The sequence below is a fragment of the Diceros bicornis genome, chromosome 40, assembly GCF_020826845.1.
Source record: "Diceros bicornis minor isolate mBicDic1 chromosome 40, mDicBic1.mat.cur, whole genome shotgun sequence".
NCBI lineage: Eukaryota > Metazoa > Chordata > Mammalia > Perissodactyla > Rhinocerotidae > Diceros > Diceros bicornis.
This window is the reverse complement of record NC_080779.1, coordinates 18,865,229-18,883,368: the sequence shown is the minus strand read 5'-3', so window position 1 is coordinate 18,883,368 and position 18,140 is coordinate 18,865,229. Positions and strand designations below refer to the sequence as shown.

Sequence of the window (18,140 nt, the reverse complement as noted above, 5' to 3'; positions counted from 1 at the left end):
GCCTGTCTGGTTCCCGTCCAGCTCAAGGGGCCCTGATCCTCACTTCTCCTTTCTACTCAGAAAGGCCAGAACAACGAAAAAGGAAAGAAAAGAAAAAAGGAAGGAAGGAGGGAAAAAAGGAAGAAAAAAGAAAGGAAGGAAGAAAAAACCCTCCTAAGGCAGAGCTAGTTTCAACCTGTAGGTCAGGAGTATTTCTGGTATTTGTTTGTTTCTCTTGCCCTCTTGACCTCGCCAGCCCTGTCCCAGCCCCAGGGAAAGACAATGACCCCACTTGTTTCTCCTTGTTTTCCCTCCCCCACTTTTTGCCCTTAAGAGCCACTTAGAAAAGTAATTTGAGTTTATACAAAAGAGAACTTGAAAGGCTATTTTCAGTTCATGCTCAGAAGACAGTACAGGAGTTTGCCAATGATTGGGTCCTCTGCAAGTTAGTTCTTTCAAAACTTTCAAACATTCAAATGTGGCTAAGAAGAACACTGTGGTTCTAAAGATCTCAATGAGGAGATTTTAAACGTCTGAATAACAGCAGTCCAGCTTCAATCTCCTCTTGTGAAAAGGAAGCTGGGATAGGAAGGTGCTGCCCATCACACTCCATTGAACTAAGGCCCTGGTGCATCTCTGTGGGCTGGATGAAGTAAATTTCTCTGCTGTTTGTTGATGTCTCAAAAAACGCCAGGAGCCACAGCTTCTCACTTCTCTGCATTCTCCTGTGGCAGAATTGGCCCAGGCTTCCCAGCCCTTCTCAGGCTACATGGCATATACTCAGCAAACCAGACAGGATTTAGGAGGCTGTGGGCATTTGACGAACTATTCATTATATAGTTGTTTACGTTATATAATTAAAATTAGAAATATAAAACACAAAGTATATTAGTTTAGACATTTAATACTAAATTTATATGAAACTGCCAAATGACTAACAGTTTTTCAATTTGCCTACTTATCTTACCAGTACGAACATACCTTTTTACATTGGGTGTTTTGGCTTGAACTAGCCATAGTCAGTTCCTGATCAAGACTTTAATGACAAGCTATCCACATTCCTGATAGTCACCATCAACAAGAAACTTTGTATAAGTAGGTGATATAAAACTTTTTATTGATTTTTTAACCATTCAAAAATTTCCAACAGTAGGATTTATCTTTATAGGATCTAACAGCCTTTTTTGTTCTTTCCTTAAAAAAATGTGATGCTGGTATTTCTCATACCAATGCAGATTATTTTCAAACCATCAGAACTTTCTTGTATGGAGCATTGCAGAATAATAGTGGAGCCATCTCACCCTGGAGATCGGGGCACCTAGGCTGGCAGCCGAGACCAGGAACCAGGCTGTGAGGGCCACACCTCTGGGCGCAGTGCAGATGCTCATCCTCAGGCTGTGGTGGCCTGGGTGAGGCTGCTCACAAGTAGGGAGCAATGGGCCTGAGGAGGCCAGTGGCCCTGGGCCTGCATGGCTGCCCCGAGGTCTGAGGGATCAACACTTAAACCGATGGCATCAGTCTGCTGCCTTTACTAGAGAGTAAGTTAGCCTCTTCCTGCCTCAGTCTGCCCATCTGTGAAGTGGAGATAATAGAGGTACCGACTGGTAGGGTTGTTATCAGGATTAAATGAGTGCCGTGCCTGGCCACATAGTAAGTGCTATCTATGTGTTTATTAAATAAAAATAAAAGGTTGAGAGGCTCTGGAGCAGACCTCCAAATCACACGCTTAGAGCCAGCCAGAATCAGGTTGCTTGGTTCTGAGTTCTGGCTCCACCCCTCTAGATGCGGGCCATGGCAGGTTACTCAACCTCTCCAGCCTTGGTTTCCTGGCCTGCACATGATGATGGCACTGGTACCCACGGGAATGATATATAGACTCAATAGGACAGTTCACATGAAGTGCTTGCAAGATAACAAGTGCTCAGCAAACAATGGCTGGTATGATGCAGCAGAGCCAGGACGTGAACTTAGGGGTGCTGAACTTTAAGCCTGTGCCCACCTCCCGTGTCTGCCTCCCATGAGTAACGCTTCCCCAACAGAAAAGTGCTTCACTTGTCAGACTCTTGTCTATAATTTATTTTAAATCATTCCACAAAGATTTGTATTTTTCAACCTTTTAATATTTTTTGGTTCTTCATCTTTGGACTTACTGGAGTGGTTTTTCCATATCTTTAGAACAATGCCAAGAATGGTCAGAGCAATTGCATTGAGGGCCAGGCATTATGGGAATTCCTTTGCAAAGGCACCAAGGCTGCCGGTGACCGCTGTCTTTCCAAGTCTCAGGTAAGTACGACACATCCTCCCTCATTCATATTTTATCAGGAAGTCATATTGAAGAATTAATCAGTTATAAAACATTAAATACTAAATGAGTCATTCTTATCAAACAGAAGATTCATGTAGGAATATCAGATTTTTTACAAAACCAGAAGCAAAGTCAAATACTGCATTTCATTTTACAAATATTTTTACATTTCATAGTCATGAAAAAGAAAAGAACTTTAAAAAAACAACTTTGACTCTGTGCAAATGTTACCATCAAGGAACAGCTGTAGAGATGAGGCTGTTAAAGCTTAAATTTTAAGATCTGCGCAATGTGGCATGAAATAAGTCATCTTTTATTAAAATATACTATCTTTGCCTCTTTCTGCCATATACATATATATAGATAGATATTTTCTCTTTAAATAAATATATATTATTTATTTTTAATGATGACTTACTTGACAACATTCATCTGGTGCTTTTGGGCCATGGCATATACCTGGTAAGGAAGACAAATAAGAAAAACATCAAGTGTACATGGATTCTTCTAAGGCAGAAAAATTCCTTGGTTTGGGAATGTCTCTCAGCTCTCCTCACACAAGGACTTCTGGGTCTTCTTCTGAGTCGTCCGCAAACAAAAGTTCATCTGGCAATGGGCTCCTCAAGGGCAGCGTGCTGGAATGGGACCAGGAGACCCCATTCCTTATAAGTCTGTTCTTTCCTGCTGTCCCCATTGCCGGGGTGGCAGAAACCAGATCTTCCCTTTCCTCACTGCCCCCATTCAGGATGTACCTTCCTTCAGGAGGTCTGTTCTCATGCACTTCTGCTGTGACCACGCTGATGGTGGCGTTGGGGGTGCAAGAAGCAATTATAGAGTTGGGATCAATGTTCATGTCTAGCTGAGCAAGTGCGGGGCCCTCTGCTGGCCCCTCGCAGCTCTCTGGAAAACGTGTGTTGATATAAATGACGTCGGCTTTGTCCTGAACTTCGGGCAAACTTTCCAAGAGCTTTTCTAGCTGCAGCTTCAACACGGTAAAGGTGGGTCGGTCCAAGGGCTCAACTCTCCAGCAAGACTGCATTATTTCATACCTGCAAGTCAAGAGGAGTGAGTTATCTCCTGGCACAGCACCCACAGCCCTTAGTGCAATCCACCTCTTGTTTTCACCTAATCTTTGATTTTACCGCATTTTAATATGCACTAATTCTACTTTTCGGAAATTACTGAAGTTTTCTTTGTGGCCAAAATATTGGTTCAACTTTTGCAAATGTTCCATGGGTATGTGATAAGGGATCCTCTGTCTCTAGGAATAGAGGACACATGTGGCAATTACATCTAACTTTGCAAAGAAGAAGTACTTGAGGTCCTTTCCTTTACATGAGAGGCTGGCAAAATACGGCCCATGGGCCAAATCCCGCCCGCTGTCTGTTTTGTAAATAAAGTTTTATTGGAACACAACTACACGTTTTTACATATTGTCTACAGCGGCTTCTGCTACCATGGCAGAGTTGAGTAGTCACTACAGAGACCATATGGCCTGTAGAGCCGAAAATATTTACTATTGGGCACTTTACAGAAATAGTTTGCTGACACCTGTTCTATATCATCAAATTGGTTGTCACTGGGAGACCTGAGTTAGAAGGGCCCTGGGGCAAGGGCAGAGAAGGCCAGGGGGTGAGGGGAGGAGGAAGATGAAGGATGTGTGCGCCTCACTGGGCTAGGTGTCTGGTGTGTCACTGCATCTAATCTTCTCAACAGCCCTGTCACTGTCACTTTGCAGTAAAAACAAGAGTGAGTTCAGGGACGTCTCAGAACACGTCATGGCCGTGTGGGAAGCAGGGGGCAGCATGGGAACCAGCCTCCAATTGGATAACTATACCCAAGTGCTCCTCAGGACCCCTCTGCTGTGATCCATAGGGGCTGAGTCTCCCTTCTGGGTGGTTTCTTCATTCCCAGTGCCCAATATAATTAAGAATTACAATGGAGGGACATTTACATGAGCACAATAAAACAGAGAGATGACTGAGCTAGGAACTGCTGGAGTGAGATGAAGAGCGAGGTATACCGTTATTTCATTTTGATTCTTTCCTGTTTTGAGAAATTGATATTCATGTCACCAGATAAAAAAAGACCCGAATTTAAATTATCTGAGACATGAAGTAAATTACTGATATCTTTGAATATAAATATGCAATTCTCATATTCACATTTAATTCCATCATGTAGATCCTTTGGCTAATTCTACTAACACGTGGTACTGCATGCACATAGAGATCTCATTCATGTAGACATATAACAATCAATATCTTTTCATTTGTCTATTTTTGCAGCCTCTATCAACACTTGCACAAGCTTCTGGAAGGTGGAGACTTGCAAAGCGCCATGCATATGAAGGGACTAACCATGAACATGGGGACACTGAGATAAGGGTAGAGGCACATTTCCCAGTCTGATAATCCTGATTCTCACCTGGACTTCAGGCTTAGAAGTTCTTTTTACTTCCCCTTTGACCTTCATTAGATGGTCACTTAGACTTGACCAACATTTTTTATTTCTATTTTAGAGGTTTTCATGGTATAAATCAATTTGCATGACTTCCTTTTTTTCCAGAGTCTTGATTGTTTGCAATCTGAGATGAGCTTCGAGAAATTCTGTCCTTAGAGACATACTCTCCTTTTCATTACTTCATCAAGGCGCTGTGCTATTTAATTTACTTCCGTGAATTCCATGTCTTAGGAGAAAGAGTTTAAGTAATCTTTTTTCCATATAGCACACTAGCAATATCACTTTGAAACTTATTTTTCTTTTACTTTCAATACTTTATGAAATATATAAAAATATAAATATGACTTTTAAAGACACAGTGAGCATGTACGTTGTCTAACCTATTTCCACAAAAGGGCAACTCCACGGTAGTCGACCAAGGAGAGAAACAACAGGGCCTGTACCTGGTGAGTGATGGGAGGGCCGTGATGTTTACTGTTTCAATTTTATGGATGGAAAGAAAAAATAAGTTTGGTAGTTGCCTTGGTAAATGGTCATTTTTGTTTTTCTGTTGAGATTTATAAAAGATGTAATCATAGGTTGCTGGGGCAATGGGGAGGCAACAACAGCGAGTTGTTATTTCATGGGTACAGTTTCAGTTTGTAACATGAAAAGAGTTCTGGGGATGGAGAGTAGTGATGGTTGCACAACAATGTGAATGTACTTAACATTACTGAACTGTACACTCAAAAATGGTTAACATGGTAAATTTTATGGTATGTGTATTTTACCACAATTTTTAAAAAGATCCAATCATACAAATTTACAGAATTTATAAATTTATGAATATACTCATATTTGTCAAGCACCTGCTTTGATCCTGGCTCTGAGGATGGCTGAGTGTAGCGTTTCAAGGCTGCTCGAGAAATGACGCCCGAAGGCGGGGAGTCAGGGCCTGACCCTAGCTCTGCCACTCAGCCAACGGTGACTCCCATCTCTCTCTTTCTCAGGGTCTGAGCTGCTTCAGGTGCAAGTGGAGGGACTGATCAATCAGCAGAGTAGGGTTTCCGAGAGGGGGAAGGTGGCTGTGAGCTGAGGAAGGTGGCTGTGAGCTGAGGTCCTCGGAGCAGAGAGGAGTCAGAGCCGCTCCACGCCCACAGTTGTTCCAGGCCCTGAGAGGCATGATGAAGGAAATCAAGAGGTTGGTGTGGGGGTGGGTGGTCAGGCGCGTGAAGAACGAGGGCAGTGCAGGATGGCAGCAGGTGAGCCTCGGGCCACGGGAGCCCCTGATTCTGGGTGGCTGACACATACATTGTCGGGCCGGCCATGTGTGGGGCTGCTGTGCCTCGACCATCTGGTGGTGCTCACCCAACAGCAGCTTCATGAAGGGGGAAATGCAGTCCCACTCACGGACGGGGCTGTGGAGGCTTGGAGAAGAGAGGGCTGATTTAAGTCACACCCACTGCCAGTGGCAGCGCCGAGTCCTCCTCTCCTCCATGACCTCTACCTCCTTCGATAAAATTAATAATTGCTGACCTTCTGTTCATGTATTATCATTTGATAGCCATTGTGAGAAACACTCTTAGAGATACAGCTTGACGATCAGCACGACCACCCCATCACACAGGTGCTATCATCTCCATTTTACAGAAGGGGAACCTGAGAGGGTGACACTTGTCCCCAGGACGAGCGTGAAGCCCTGACCGAAGTCACGAGGTGTCTAGCACCACCGTCCATGTTCTTAACCACTCAGTGGCCCTGCCTGCCACGGGTCAGATCCTGATGGGTTTGGTTTTTACCCCACAGGCAATGGGGAACCACGGAGAGATTATGTTTAGGTGCATCCTGTGATCACACTATAATTTTAGAAGGGTCACTCTGGTTGCCACCCGAAGGATGTATTAGGAGCCTGGGGGTGAGGAGAAGAACGAGACGGGAGACAGAAGGGCCTGCACTATTCCACAAGAAACAGCAGGGCCCCTGGCCTGCTCATTCACTTATTCACACCGTGATGTCATTGTGCCACTGTCCCTCGCATGTAATGAGGGTGTGGGAGCAGATAACCCCAGGCCTCACCCAGCCCTGGGCTTCTATGGTTTGATGCTATTAGAGGTGGAACGGAGGGGAGGGGGACTCTGAAGGACACCTGCTGGCTGAAGGGACCCAGTGGGATTAAGAAAGAACAAGGTGGCTCCCAAGTGTCACACTGGAAGCCGAGGGGAATGAGTGCCAGAGCCACGGACCACAGCGGTTGGCTGGTGGAGAGTGTCTGAGGGCTGCAGCTGGGAGGCCAGGAGCTCAGCCGAGGACACGTCCCATGGAGGTGACGGGGGCATCACACAGAGTGGCCTCTCGGGCAACGGGGCACAGGGCCTGCAGCCTGTCATTTGGAGAAGGGGTGATCCGTGAGAAGAGGTGGCTCTCAGAGGACAGGACTGGAGAGCAGGGCACAAGGTGCAATCTCTTAGTTACACCATTATATTTCTTCGAGTTGACTTTAAAAAGACCAAGGGGCAACTAAACACGGGAGTGAACTCATCTCAACTAAGGTTAGACAGCAAACACAGATCAGAAGCTCAGAAGTAGCTGGCTCATTTCTAAAAGGAAATGCCCCTGGAATGGAAACACAGAGTCCTCTTTGGGGGACGCTGTTGTTCGTCAGCATCCAGAGCTGAGAGGGGACCTGGGGAGAAGGCCCGGTTCACCGGAGCCTCTGTGAGCCCGAGGTGCGTGGGGCCAGCCCCGAGCCTGGGGACCACGGATCCCTCTGCTTCTGCCTGACCTCCCCGGCCACACGCGTGTGCTGAGTCTGCGACTCTCTCACCCAGAAATTCTCACAGAAAACCGACTCAGCATTCCCTCCATTCCCTCGTTTTGGCTCTACGTGAGACATCTAAAAGCTACAATGTGACACAGCTTAGACTTTGCTAAAACCCAAATAATCACTGCAAATATCAACTTCTTTGGCTGCACAAGAGAAACTAAGAGAGAAACGGCAACAAAACTCTTCATTCAATATTGGTTGATTGAAATTGCTTCCTCATTTTCAGAAACAAACATTTCATTGATGTGGCTCTTTTAAAAATTACCATGAAACCCCGGATCTAATTTAATTAGGATTCATGATGTTTTTAAAGGGCTTACACTTTTTGTGTCTGTTCTCAATGTTATGTATTTACAATCACAATAACAACCACCACCACCGAGCAGGGTGAGGCTCTGATCAATAAAGTTTCCTTCTGTCTGGGGTGGACGGGATCTGGGAGGCCTGTGTGCACACTGACCTGGGCCTCTCACCCTACCAGGAAGCGAGTGTGTCTGTGTGTGTGTCTGCGTGTGTCTGTGTGTGGGTGGGTGGTCCCACACATACCCACCCACACCAGTGCCCCGGCATGGTGTTCTATGACAGAGCCTGCTGAAATATTCTTGCCAAATAGGGTGAAAATGCCCCTCTCCAAGCCCATGACCCCTGTAAATGCTGGGAAGAGACTCACCATTAGGAAGGTTCAAATCACCAGGAGGCAGCACCACAAAAAATTATTTTAAAAAGGTCAGCAAGGTGTTTGGGGAGATCAGCCTATAAGGATGCTATTAATAATCAGCACCATCATGCGACACTTCCTCTGCGTGCCTCCTGCAGGCTGAGCGCTCCACACACTGCGTTTGTTAACCCTCCCAATGCCTCTCTGAAGAATATGTGACTACTTTTTTGTGGCTGATAACGAGGCACAGAGAGGTCAAGTCAGTTGCGTTGGCCACACACATGGCTAATCAGGAGGCAGAGCCTGGCCTGCCTGACTCCAAGGCCCAGGCCTCTCCCCAGACCACCGGCCCTGAAGAGAGAGGGGACTGTCGGGACGTGATGTGCACTGTGGTCCTGCACGCTCGGAGCTGGGGGATCTCACGCCTGGCTGAGCACAGTTTCCCAGAGAGTGTGTTAAAGCATACAGTTCTGGGCCTGCTTTGTACCAGCAGAATCACAACCTCCAGGCACAGGGCTGAGGAATCACACTGTCAGACTATACCTCGAGCAATTCTGATGACCAGCCTGACCTCAGAACCACTGGCTTAGATTCCTAAATTTCCTGATTGAAGATGTTACTGTGACTGGTTTGTGTGAAATGCTGTACAGAAAGAGAGAGAGAAGGATGACTGCAGCAAAGAGGGCAGGTACCTTGTGCACTATAAAGCCAACCTATTTATCTACAGGATATATTTTCTAGAGGGGCTTACAGAACTTCAGAAAATGTGCGGGTTCACTGGAGATGTGCACACACCATCCCCCACATCTGGAAGGGCTTCTGGCCTAGGATGTCTGCGTGTGCCGCCTTCTGCACACGCCCGCTGGCTAAGAGCGTGCCCTCCCCCTGCTGCTATGTGTCCCCTGGTCTTTGCAGAGCCAACTGACTGAGCCCTGCAGGGTGCCCAGTGATACAGAGAAGCTCACTCACAGCTCATCCAGGCAGTCCTCGGGCTGCTTCAGCCTTTGGCCATGGAGAAGATAGTCATACATTTCGTGGTTCTGGACTCCAGGATAGGGCGTCATTCCCCGTGTTGCAATTTCCCACATGGTCACGCCAAAGGCCCACTGAAAACAAAGCAAGAAGTTAGGAGGCAAGTCTTTTCAGAAAGGCTGAATGGACTTCTTCATTGGGAAAGGTCACTTCCTTAAAGCCCCGACCATCATGCACAAAGCTGACAATTATGTCTGAGACACACTGCTCTCAACACAGCAATAACGTGAGGTCAGGGCGTCACAGTTCCCCATCTTTACTAATGCTGTTCCGGAAAATTTGACAAAGGCAGATATAGCCTTCTTTCACACTGATACTCTCTTGAATGCTCTAGTTCACTGTTGCTGTTAAGTGTTTTCTTTTCCCAATCTCTGGGCAAGGGTATAATTATACAGCATCTTTTATGTAGCAGCTTGGTTCCAAAGAGCCATTGGATGAACTCATTCAATTTCATGTGAATATGAAATATCATAGTTGTGGGCGATAAGTCACTAAATCGTAGCAAAGAAAAACGGGAATAAATTAAGGCCTATGCAAAGACAGATCTTCTGAATGTCAGGATACAGCACCAGAATCTAGTGTTCCACTTGAATTAAAGTATCTAGCAATAAATAAAAGAGAGGTGCAAGCATGTTCCCAATCCTAGGTTTATTAAACAGTAAAACGTCTTGCGATAGCAGGTGAAGTCACTTCTTTCAGTGTGCCTTCACCTTTGCAGTGTAGGGCCCCAAATCAAAGCCGTGTACCTACCACGTCACTTTTACTTGTGTAGACTCGGTCTGCGAGACTCTCTATGGCGATCCATTTCACAGGCATCTTAGCAATGCGGCCTTGGCGGTAGTAATCGCCACTATAAATCTTCTTGGAGAGGCCAAAGTCCGCGACACAGACAGTCATGTCATCTCGCAACCTACAGAGAGCGAGTTCGTGTCCTCAGCGACCTCAGAGGCAAAGCCTTAAATCACAGGTCTGCATCAGATGCAGTTGAAAACATTCACGATAAGTAACCAGAGGATAGAGACCCCATCAGCCTGTGAGGGTCCTGCTCTGGGACCAATGGTAGAGTAAGTGAGGGGGGCCAGAAGAAGTATAACCTTGTGCCCCTCTGGTCTGTGTGGGGATCTGGACCAGCAAGGGCACCTGTGCACAGAGGATGGAGACACCTGGAGGGAACAGAGGTGCTGCATAGTAGGGGTAGAAGGAGCACCAGCTCAAATCCAGGGCCCTCTGGTGGACTCATCTAGCACCCAGTAGGCTTCCTGCCTAATGTTGGGAACCAGCATAGGAAAGCCTCCTGACAGTTTGGCGGAGGTAGGGAAGTACATGACATAAGAGCGGGACAACGGACTGCCTGCTAAGATGGCCAGGTGGTAAGTGAGGAATTAATTGGAAAATTAAAGGAATCCAATTGCATTTCTAGCCCAAGCTGTTAAAACAGACCCTAGACAAGAAGGAGCAGGAGAAGGAGAAACGAGTGGTCTGGAGGTAGGGTGACTACCTTGTTCCTGTTTGCCCAACACTGACTTTTAAAACTGAAAGTCCTCAGTTCTGGGCAAACTGGATAGCTGGTCACCCTACCTGGTGGTAAAAACATGAAGGAAATATTAAGGGGAAAAAACAGTTTTCATGATTCTCCCTCCATGGTAGAAAAATTATTTAAATGAAAAACAAACACAAGACCCTCCTTGGTTTTCAAAAATGAAAAGAAAGTGGTAGGGGGTCAGGGGGCGGGGCTGGTTAGGAGGAGTGAGGGGGCAAGCCCCATTGTCACATCTCCAACCAAGAAAAACAAACAGCAGCAATACATTTAAGGAACACTCCCTCTTCTTGCAACAGTAAACTTAAAATCAAGAAAGAGTTATTGTTTTTGAAGATTTGCAGCAAATAATGGGTCTGTTGAAGCAGGTTGAAGAGATGGGGAGTTTTGTCCCCTGTAGTTTTGTCCCCTGTAGTCAGGGGACAAAACTTCACAAGGCAGCTTCATGAAAACTTAGAGACAAAACCTTCATGATATTTATGACTGTCTTCATCATTAGCTGACTTATATATAACTCTGGGTCCAAAGCTAGCTGATGGCAATGGGGAAGGATCACAAAAATCACACTGAGCACTCCTGGCTGAGAGAGAGTGTGAAAATAAACAAGTAGTCACAGGACAAAGTTTTGGAGGCCAATCAGACTCTTGGAGGCAGAGGCAGTCAAAACTCCTAAGCAAAAACCAAGTCATACATCAGAGCCATAGAAAATCCATCTCCAGAGCCAACACCATCCTTCCCAAACCCAGCTCTCCTCCGTATTTTAACAGCCACAGGCCACTCCCTAACCCTCCCCCCAACAAATATCTGACACCATGAGGTCCAACCCCTTCCAGGATGGGCCAGGACACTTACATGCAGTTCCGAGCAGCTAAATCTCGATGAAGAAAATTCCTGTTGCTCAGATACTCCATACCCTCAGCAATGTCCACCATGAACTTCAAGAGTGTCTGCAGAGGAATATGCTAGGGAGTGGAAGAAACAAGAAAAAAAATGATTTTTTAAAAGGAAAGCCTGGCAAGTTATTTCCACCTGAGGGGGAAATGGTGTTTTTATTTCTTAAAGGTGTGGCCGTGAAACAAGGAAACAAACCTCTAATTTCCATATCACTAAGATCACAAACAAGGTTTTAAAAAAGAAATGAAAACAACAATAACAACCACTACCCCTAAAACTTCTTGGCAAATATCACATTGTTTTCTCTCTGTCTTTGAAAGCATTGACAGTGAAGAACATCCTTTTCACAAGTTATGAGGTCAAACGTGATCCTCTGTATCCTTCCGGGTGGCAGCAGGACAGAGCACCCATGCCACACAAAGAGGGGGAAAGAGGGGTGCCCTGGCTTCAGCAGGGTCAGGTGTGTGTAAGGGGGGCTTACTGTTTTGGAGGCAAAAGCCCACTTTGAAGGAGCTGTTTCCAATTGTGCACCCACATCTGCTATCATTTTACTTTGAAATGTTTTGCAAGATATTTTTCTTCTTCTAGATCAGAATTAGGATAGGATTCACCCCTTCTCACAGGACCAAAGTACCCCAAATAAGTATTCAGCAATTTTTATTTTTGTTTCTCTAAGACCCTCCTGTAAGTTTCAACAATCTAGTGTTTTCTTTATGTTGTAAAAATCAAACAAGACTGTGTTAGAAAACCTGCCATGTTGGAATTGTTTAGGAGGATAACGGCTGATGAAGACCTCCATGTAGTAACGAAACGTTTTAGCACATTTATTTAGCGCAGGTAGTTATTCCCAGGGAATTGACAGAACAGACAGCAAAGAAAAGATCTGAATAAACACTTGATTTTCCAGTTTGTCTATGCATGTTGGGACTTCGAGCTCTACCTGTGGCTACAAAGTATCAAAATATGAAAACATTTATTTTTCATATTTATAAGACCTGGGAGTTAGTTTCCGTCAGTGGAGATTCACTTGTGCTTTTGCAAATAGAAACTACTCATTAGTCAGCAAAATGCTGCATACTTATTCGTTTTGTTCAAAAGAACATAAGATGACAACAGTACTTTAGGCAGACATAGACAAGTTGATTCTAAAATTTATATGGAAGGGTAACAAAACCACAAGAGCTAAAACAATTCTGAAAAGTAGAATAAATTTGGAGGAATCACACTACCAATCAGACTTACAATAAAGCTACAGTACCTAGACAATCTGATAGGGGTGAAAGATGGCACATGGTCTAATGAAACAGAATAGAGAACTCAGAAGTAGACCCACACACGTCCAGCCAACTGATTTTTGACAAAGGTACAAAAGCAATTAATGGATTAAGGACCCTCTTTTCACAAATGATACTGGTCATCTATGTGCAAAAAAAAGCAATCCTTATACTAAAGTTTCCACTTTATACAAAAATTAATTCAAAATAGGTCATAGTCTTAAATGTAACATGTAAAACCAAAAAACTTTTATAAAAAGACATAGGAGAAAATCTTTCTTATCTGCTGTTAGGCAAAGAGTTCTTAGACATGATAGTAGAAGCATTATCCATAAAAGAAAAAACTGATGAACCGCACTTTATCAAGATTTAAAAATTTTTGCTCATGTTAAGACAATACAAAGACAAACTACAAAATGGGAGAAAAATCTTTGCAAATCACATATCCAACAGAGGAATTGTACAGGTTTGTATCTAGACTATATAAAGAATTCTCAAAACTCAACAATAAGAAAACCAATTACCCAATTAAAAAATAAACAGAAGACTTTAACAGACACTCACAGAAGAGGATATAAAAATGGCAAATAAACACAAGACAAGATGCTCAACATCATTAATCATTAGGGAAATGCAAACAAAAGCCACGATGAGATAACACCACACACCTATCAGAGCAGCTCAAAACAAAACTACTGATAATACCAAGTGCGAATAAGAATGCAGAGCAACTGAATCTCGCACACATTGCTGGTGGGAATGTAAAATGGTACAGCCACTCTGGAAACTAGTTTAGCAGTTTACTTATAAAGTTAAGCATACACTTCCCACATCCATCCCATTCCTGGGTATTTAACCTAGAGAAATGAACATTTCTGTTCACTCAAAAACCTGTGAATGAATTTTTATAGCAGTTTCCTTCATAATTGCCAACAACTGGAAACAACCCACATGACCCTTACAAGTGAACGGATAAGCAAACTGTGGTACATCCACACAATAGAAGACTACATAGCAATAAAAAAAGGAATGAACTACTGATACAAGCAACAACTTGAATGGATCCCAAAGCCATAAGGCTGAGTGAAGGAAGCTAGTCTCAAAAAGTTACAAACTATCCGATTCCATTTATATATACGACATTCTCAAAAAGACAAAACTATAGTGATAGAGAACAGGTCAGTGGTTACCAGGGGTTAGCCACGAGGGCAAGATATGATGACAAAGGGGTAGCAGGAGGAGGTGTTTTTGGGTGATGGAACGGCTCTGTACCCCGACTGTGAGGGTGGCATATAAACTTATACGTGTGTTAAAATTCATAGAACTATACACCGAAAAGAGAAAGTCAATTTTACTGTATAATTAAAAAAATATTTTTATAAAGATTATAAATGGCCTCTCTATTTCTCTTCTACAAAGATTCAAGAAAGGCATCCCATAATAAGGCTCACTATATGTGCACAGGGGCCCAAACAAGGGAAGAGAGTTAAGCTCCATATGTAAAGGCAGACTACTGTTGGCTATCAAACAGCCCTGTCTATTTTTATTTTTCTACTGCAGAATTCATTCTTGTGCAACACGAAATTTCCATCCCACCAAAAAATTATTAGAAAAATTATACAACATACCAGAAAATTAAATGTGAGTGAAATCATCCATCAACATGAAACAAAATCCATTCAAGAGAATGCTGTGCGGCCATTCACAGCCAACCATCTGGAGGCTGTCCTGTTGGGCAGAGGCCCACATGGGATGGGGCAATCAGAGAAGAGCTGAAGGCATGGGGTCTGCAGCCTGGGGGCTACTTCTGCTTCCACTACTGCCTGATCTGTGCCTCAGTTTCCTCACCTGAAATTCTACTAGTAACTACTTCTTACAGTCGTTGTGCCATTAACGCATTAATACATGCAAAATATAGGCTGGCCTCTGCTAAGTGCTTGAGAAATGTTAGCCACTGTTGACAGCCTACAGGCAGGCCATACATATGAACACGCAGGCGTGGAATTAGCAGTTGGGATGTGAATGTCTGAAGATGCCAATGATTGTGCTACGATGTTGGGAATTGTGGGTCATTTTTTCTTCTTTTCCAGGCTTCTTATAATGCTATTGTCTTTGTTTTGGGGAGAAAAAGAGAAGGAAAACACTCATCCATGTTGAGTCCCCTACTTTGGATTAGGCCCTTCACCTCTTTGGAGTAGTCTCAATGATTCTATAATAGCTCCGTGATGTGGCTACAATCTGTGTCTCTGGTTAGTGTTTGTGCTGGTGAGAGACTTCAAAGAAGCCAAGAGGAAGAGAACAAAAATACGTGTGAATATGGGACCAGAGAGGGAGCTAAAAAAGAAAGACTCACTCTCCTGTTTAGGTCACTTACACCTTCCCTGGGAAGAACAGAACAAGTAAAAGGAAAAGCAAAGCAAAGCAAAAATATCCTCCCTGGTCCATGACACACAGGGGCAGCAGGAACTAGGAAAGAAGGCTCCAGAATACATTCACCCTAAATTGCCTCTCAGGTTTTTGTTTTTTAACTGCCTCGCCAAATTTAAATAAATGGCTATTCCTAGAGATTTCCCTGTCTCATGGGTTGAGGACTTTCCTCATTAAGCCCCACAGTCCTCATTCTCGTAGTCTGTGCTTCATCACGGCCCCATCAATCACTGAGACCTGTGGGCTGCATGGCGGCAGGCGTGTGCTTCAGTCGAAGGTCCTATTTCCGTTTGGTGTTGGGTTTCTCTGTGCTGTGGGGATTCAGGGCAGGGTTTGCCCTGTGGGGTCACTGCCTCTCTTAGGGGCACTGTTGAAGGAATGCAAACTGGCTCAACAAGTCCCAACACAGTTTCTGATTCTGAGGATGGAGGGGCTCATGAAAAAGAGAAAGACGGATGGAGTAAATTCACTCTCAGTGTCTCCGACACATAGCTCCTTGCAACTTCCCTCTGGGAACTGAAACGGGTCCTGCATCCAGTGATTTCAGAGTAACAAGCTAAAGAGAGGAAACTTCAAAAGAAACAGGTCACTCTGACAGCAGGAGAGGCCCACGCTCCATTGTGATGACACTTGGGCCATGAGACTGTGCTCCCAGCTGGCTTCTTCCCCCCATTATAAGACCTATGAGCAGGCCTGCTGTGAGGACAGAGTCCACATTTCAACCCCCAGGGCACACAGTGAGCACTGAACAAAAGCCAACATCCTCTCTTTCCTGCCTTTATCTTCAAGGTCAGATGCTGAGGTTCTCCAGGCCCTGTCCCGTAAGCCCGAGAACTGTTCAGAGACAATGCAACTGGGTCATTACCTTTGGTCCTGTCTCCAGTCGAGAATAGAGTAAGTAGGTATGCAGATCCCCGTACTTCATGAAGGGTAAAATCACCATGGGCTTGGGGATGCCTTGAGAGCTCATTTCTATACAGACACCTGAAATGAAAAACAGAGAATGAGCTACAAAGAGGCCTTGTGACCAGCGACCAGAAAAGCACCGCAGAAGTGCCGGCCAAATGGAAACCACGCGTCCTCAAATTAACGGTTACAAAAACCACTCGTAACTCACGCACCGTGTTCCAGAACGGGGGACACACACTGGGGCCACTTCTTGGTAATTTTTTCTTTCAGATTAGTGCCAATCTTTGCATGAGAGCTCTCAAAAATGAATCTATAGCAAGTAAAGCCATCTAGAAACCCATAGAGTTTTTGTTACACTGAGTCTAAGTGAGGGGTGGTGACCACAGTAGAGTTCAAGGGCAAACTAGTTTCATGTGATAGTTAAATACTTAATCATCTGAAGGAGTCCACTGCAACCAAATGCTTAAAACTATTAAGAGAATTTTGAGGGCCAATAGGTAAAATCCACATCCTAAATGTTAACAGTTACACACAGGAAAAGCTGCAACCCCCTTTATCATGGAATGCTAGAGCTGGAGACTGTCTGTCACCTGATATCAGGCTTGCAAAGCTCTTGCACAGCGTGGTGCAGTTACAAAGCGCGATTGTTCTCAGAGTCCGCTCAAGTCAATAGCTGCAAATGACTAACAGTAGTTTCTTGGACATAATATTGTATCCAAACATTAGTTTTCACATCTCTCTGCAGTGTCAATCATAATAAAACTTCAAAAGTTCCAAAAAGAATGTAGCATTTATCAAGTCACAGGAAAGCCAGGGAAAAAAAAAAAAAGAAAAGTCAGCAGAATATTCAATTATTTTTAGGTTGCTCATCCCTCTTGGAATAATATCACACAGCAACCACTCGATACCTGCTCTCCTCTGTTGTATTTTTTAGTTAACGGTGCCACAAAACCAAATTCTATTAAGTCACGTCCCATGAAATTGTCAATGTAGATCCTAAGAAATCAGTCCTTGAAAATACGTTATTAAAAAATTGTTCCTCAAAGATAATCTATGGAATTTGTCTACTTTCACAGCTTTACCCCACTGGTATTGGATTCACAGATAACCTCAAATCAATAAAAACTATTAACATGACCAGCTCCTTTGAGTAACTGGGGGCCGTTTTAATCCACAGTCACCTAGAAGTCTGTGGACACTACACGTTCCTGAGCCCATCAGTGTCCAGGAAAGGCAGGCCCATTTTTACCATCAGCCTCAGAAAATGTAACTGTGAGGAGAAGTCTTTTGGGTGAAAAACCCAATGTTACAAATTACTTCGGGGTTATACAAAGCATAAACTTCTCTGTCCCAGAGATGTCACAGAGTGGATGAGCCGAGCCCCTCGGCCACGCCACCCTGCATTTCTCTCAGGTACCTAGGAGCCGGATGACGTTGGGGTGGTTGAAGTCTTTCATGCACGCTGCCTCACTGAGAAACTCCTCAATCTCTCGCTGAGAAAAGTTGTCCACTGAAAGAAAAGGTGGAAAATGTTAGGCATGAATAATTTACTCAGTGAAGGGGAAGAGGGTAATAGCACTTTGTTCTCTAAAACTAAAATCAGGAAAAGGCAAAACTGTGGCGACAGTAAACAGACGAGTGGTTGTCAGAGACTGATGGGGGGAGGGATGAATAGGTGGGGCACAGGGGACTTTAGGGCCGTGAAACTTCCCTATGACACTGTAATGATGGACACATGACATTATGCATTTGTCAAAACCCACAGAATGTACAACACAGGGTGATCCCTAATGTAAGCTATGGACTTCAGTTAATAACTTCAGTATCAACACAGGTCATCGACTGTAAAAAATGTACCA

General features: G+C 44.3%; 1 protein-coding gene across 1 annotated transcript in view; it reads right to left on the bottom strand.

Moving 5' to 3' along the window:
• Window positions 1-2,037: 2,037 nt before the first annotated feature.
• Window positions 2,038-18,140, bottom strand: part of MERTK (MER proto-oncogene, tyrosine kinase) — a 106,294-nt gene continuing 90,191 nt past the window's right edge. The window contains exons 14-19 of the mRNA XM_058534606.1: window positions 17,699-17,791; window positions 16,238-16,356; window positions 11,630-11,739; window positions 9,991-10,150; window positions 9,178-9,314; window positions 2,038-3,333 (exon numbers count right to left, since the gene is read on the bottom strand). Of these exons, the coding sequence (XP_058390589.1) occupies window positions 2,838-3,333; window positions 9,178-9,314; window positions 9,991-10,150; window positions 11,630-11,739; window positions 16,238-16,356; window positions 17,699-17,791 (1,115 nt within the window). The 3' untranslated portion in view covers window positions 2,038-2,837. The remainder of the gene's footprint in view (window positions 3,334-9,177; window positions 9,315-9,990; window positions 10,151-11,629; window positions 11,740-16,237; window positions 16,357-17,698; window positions 17,792-18,140) is intronic.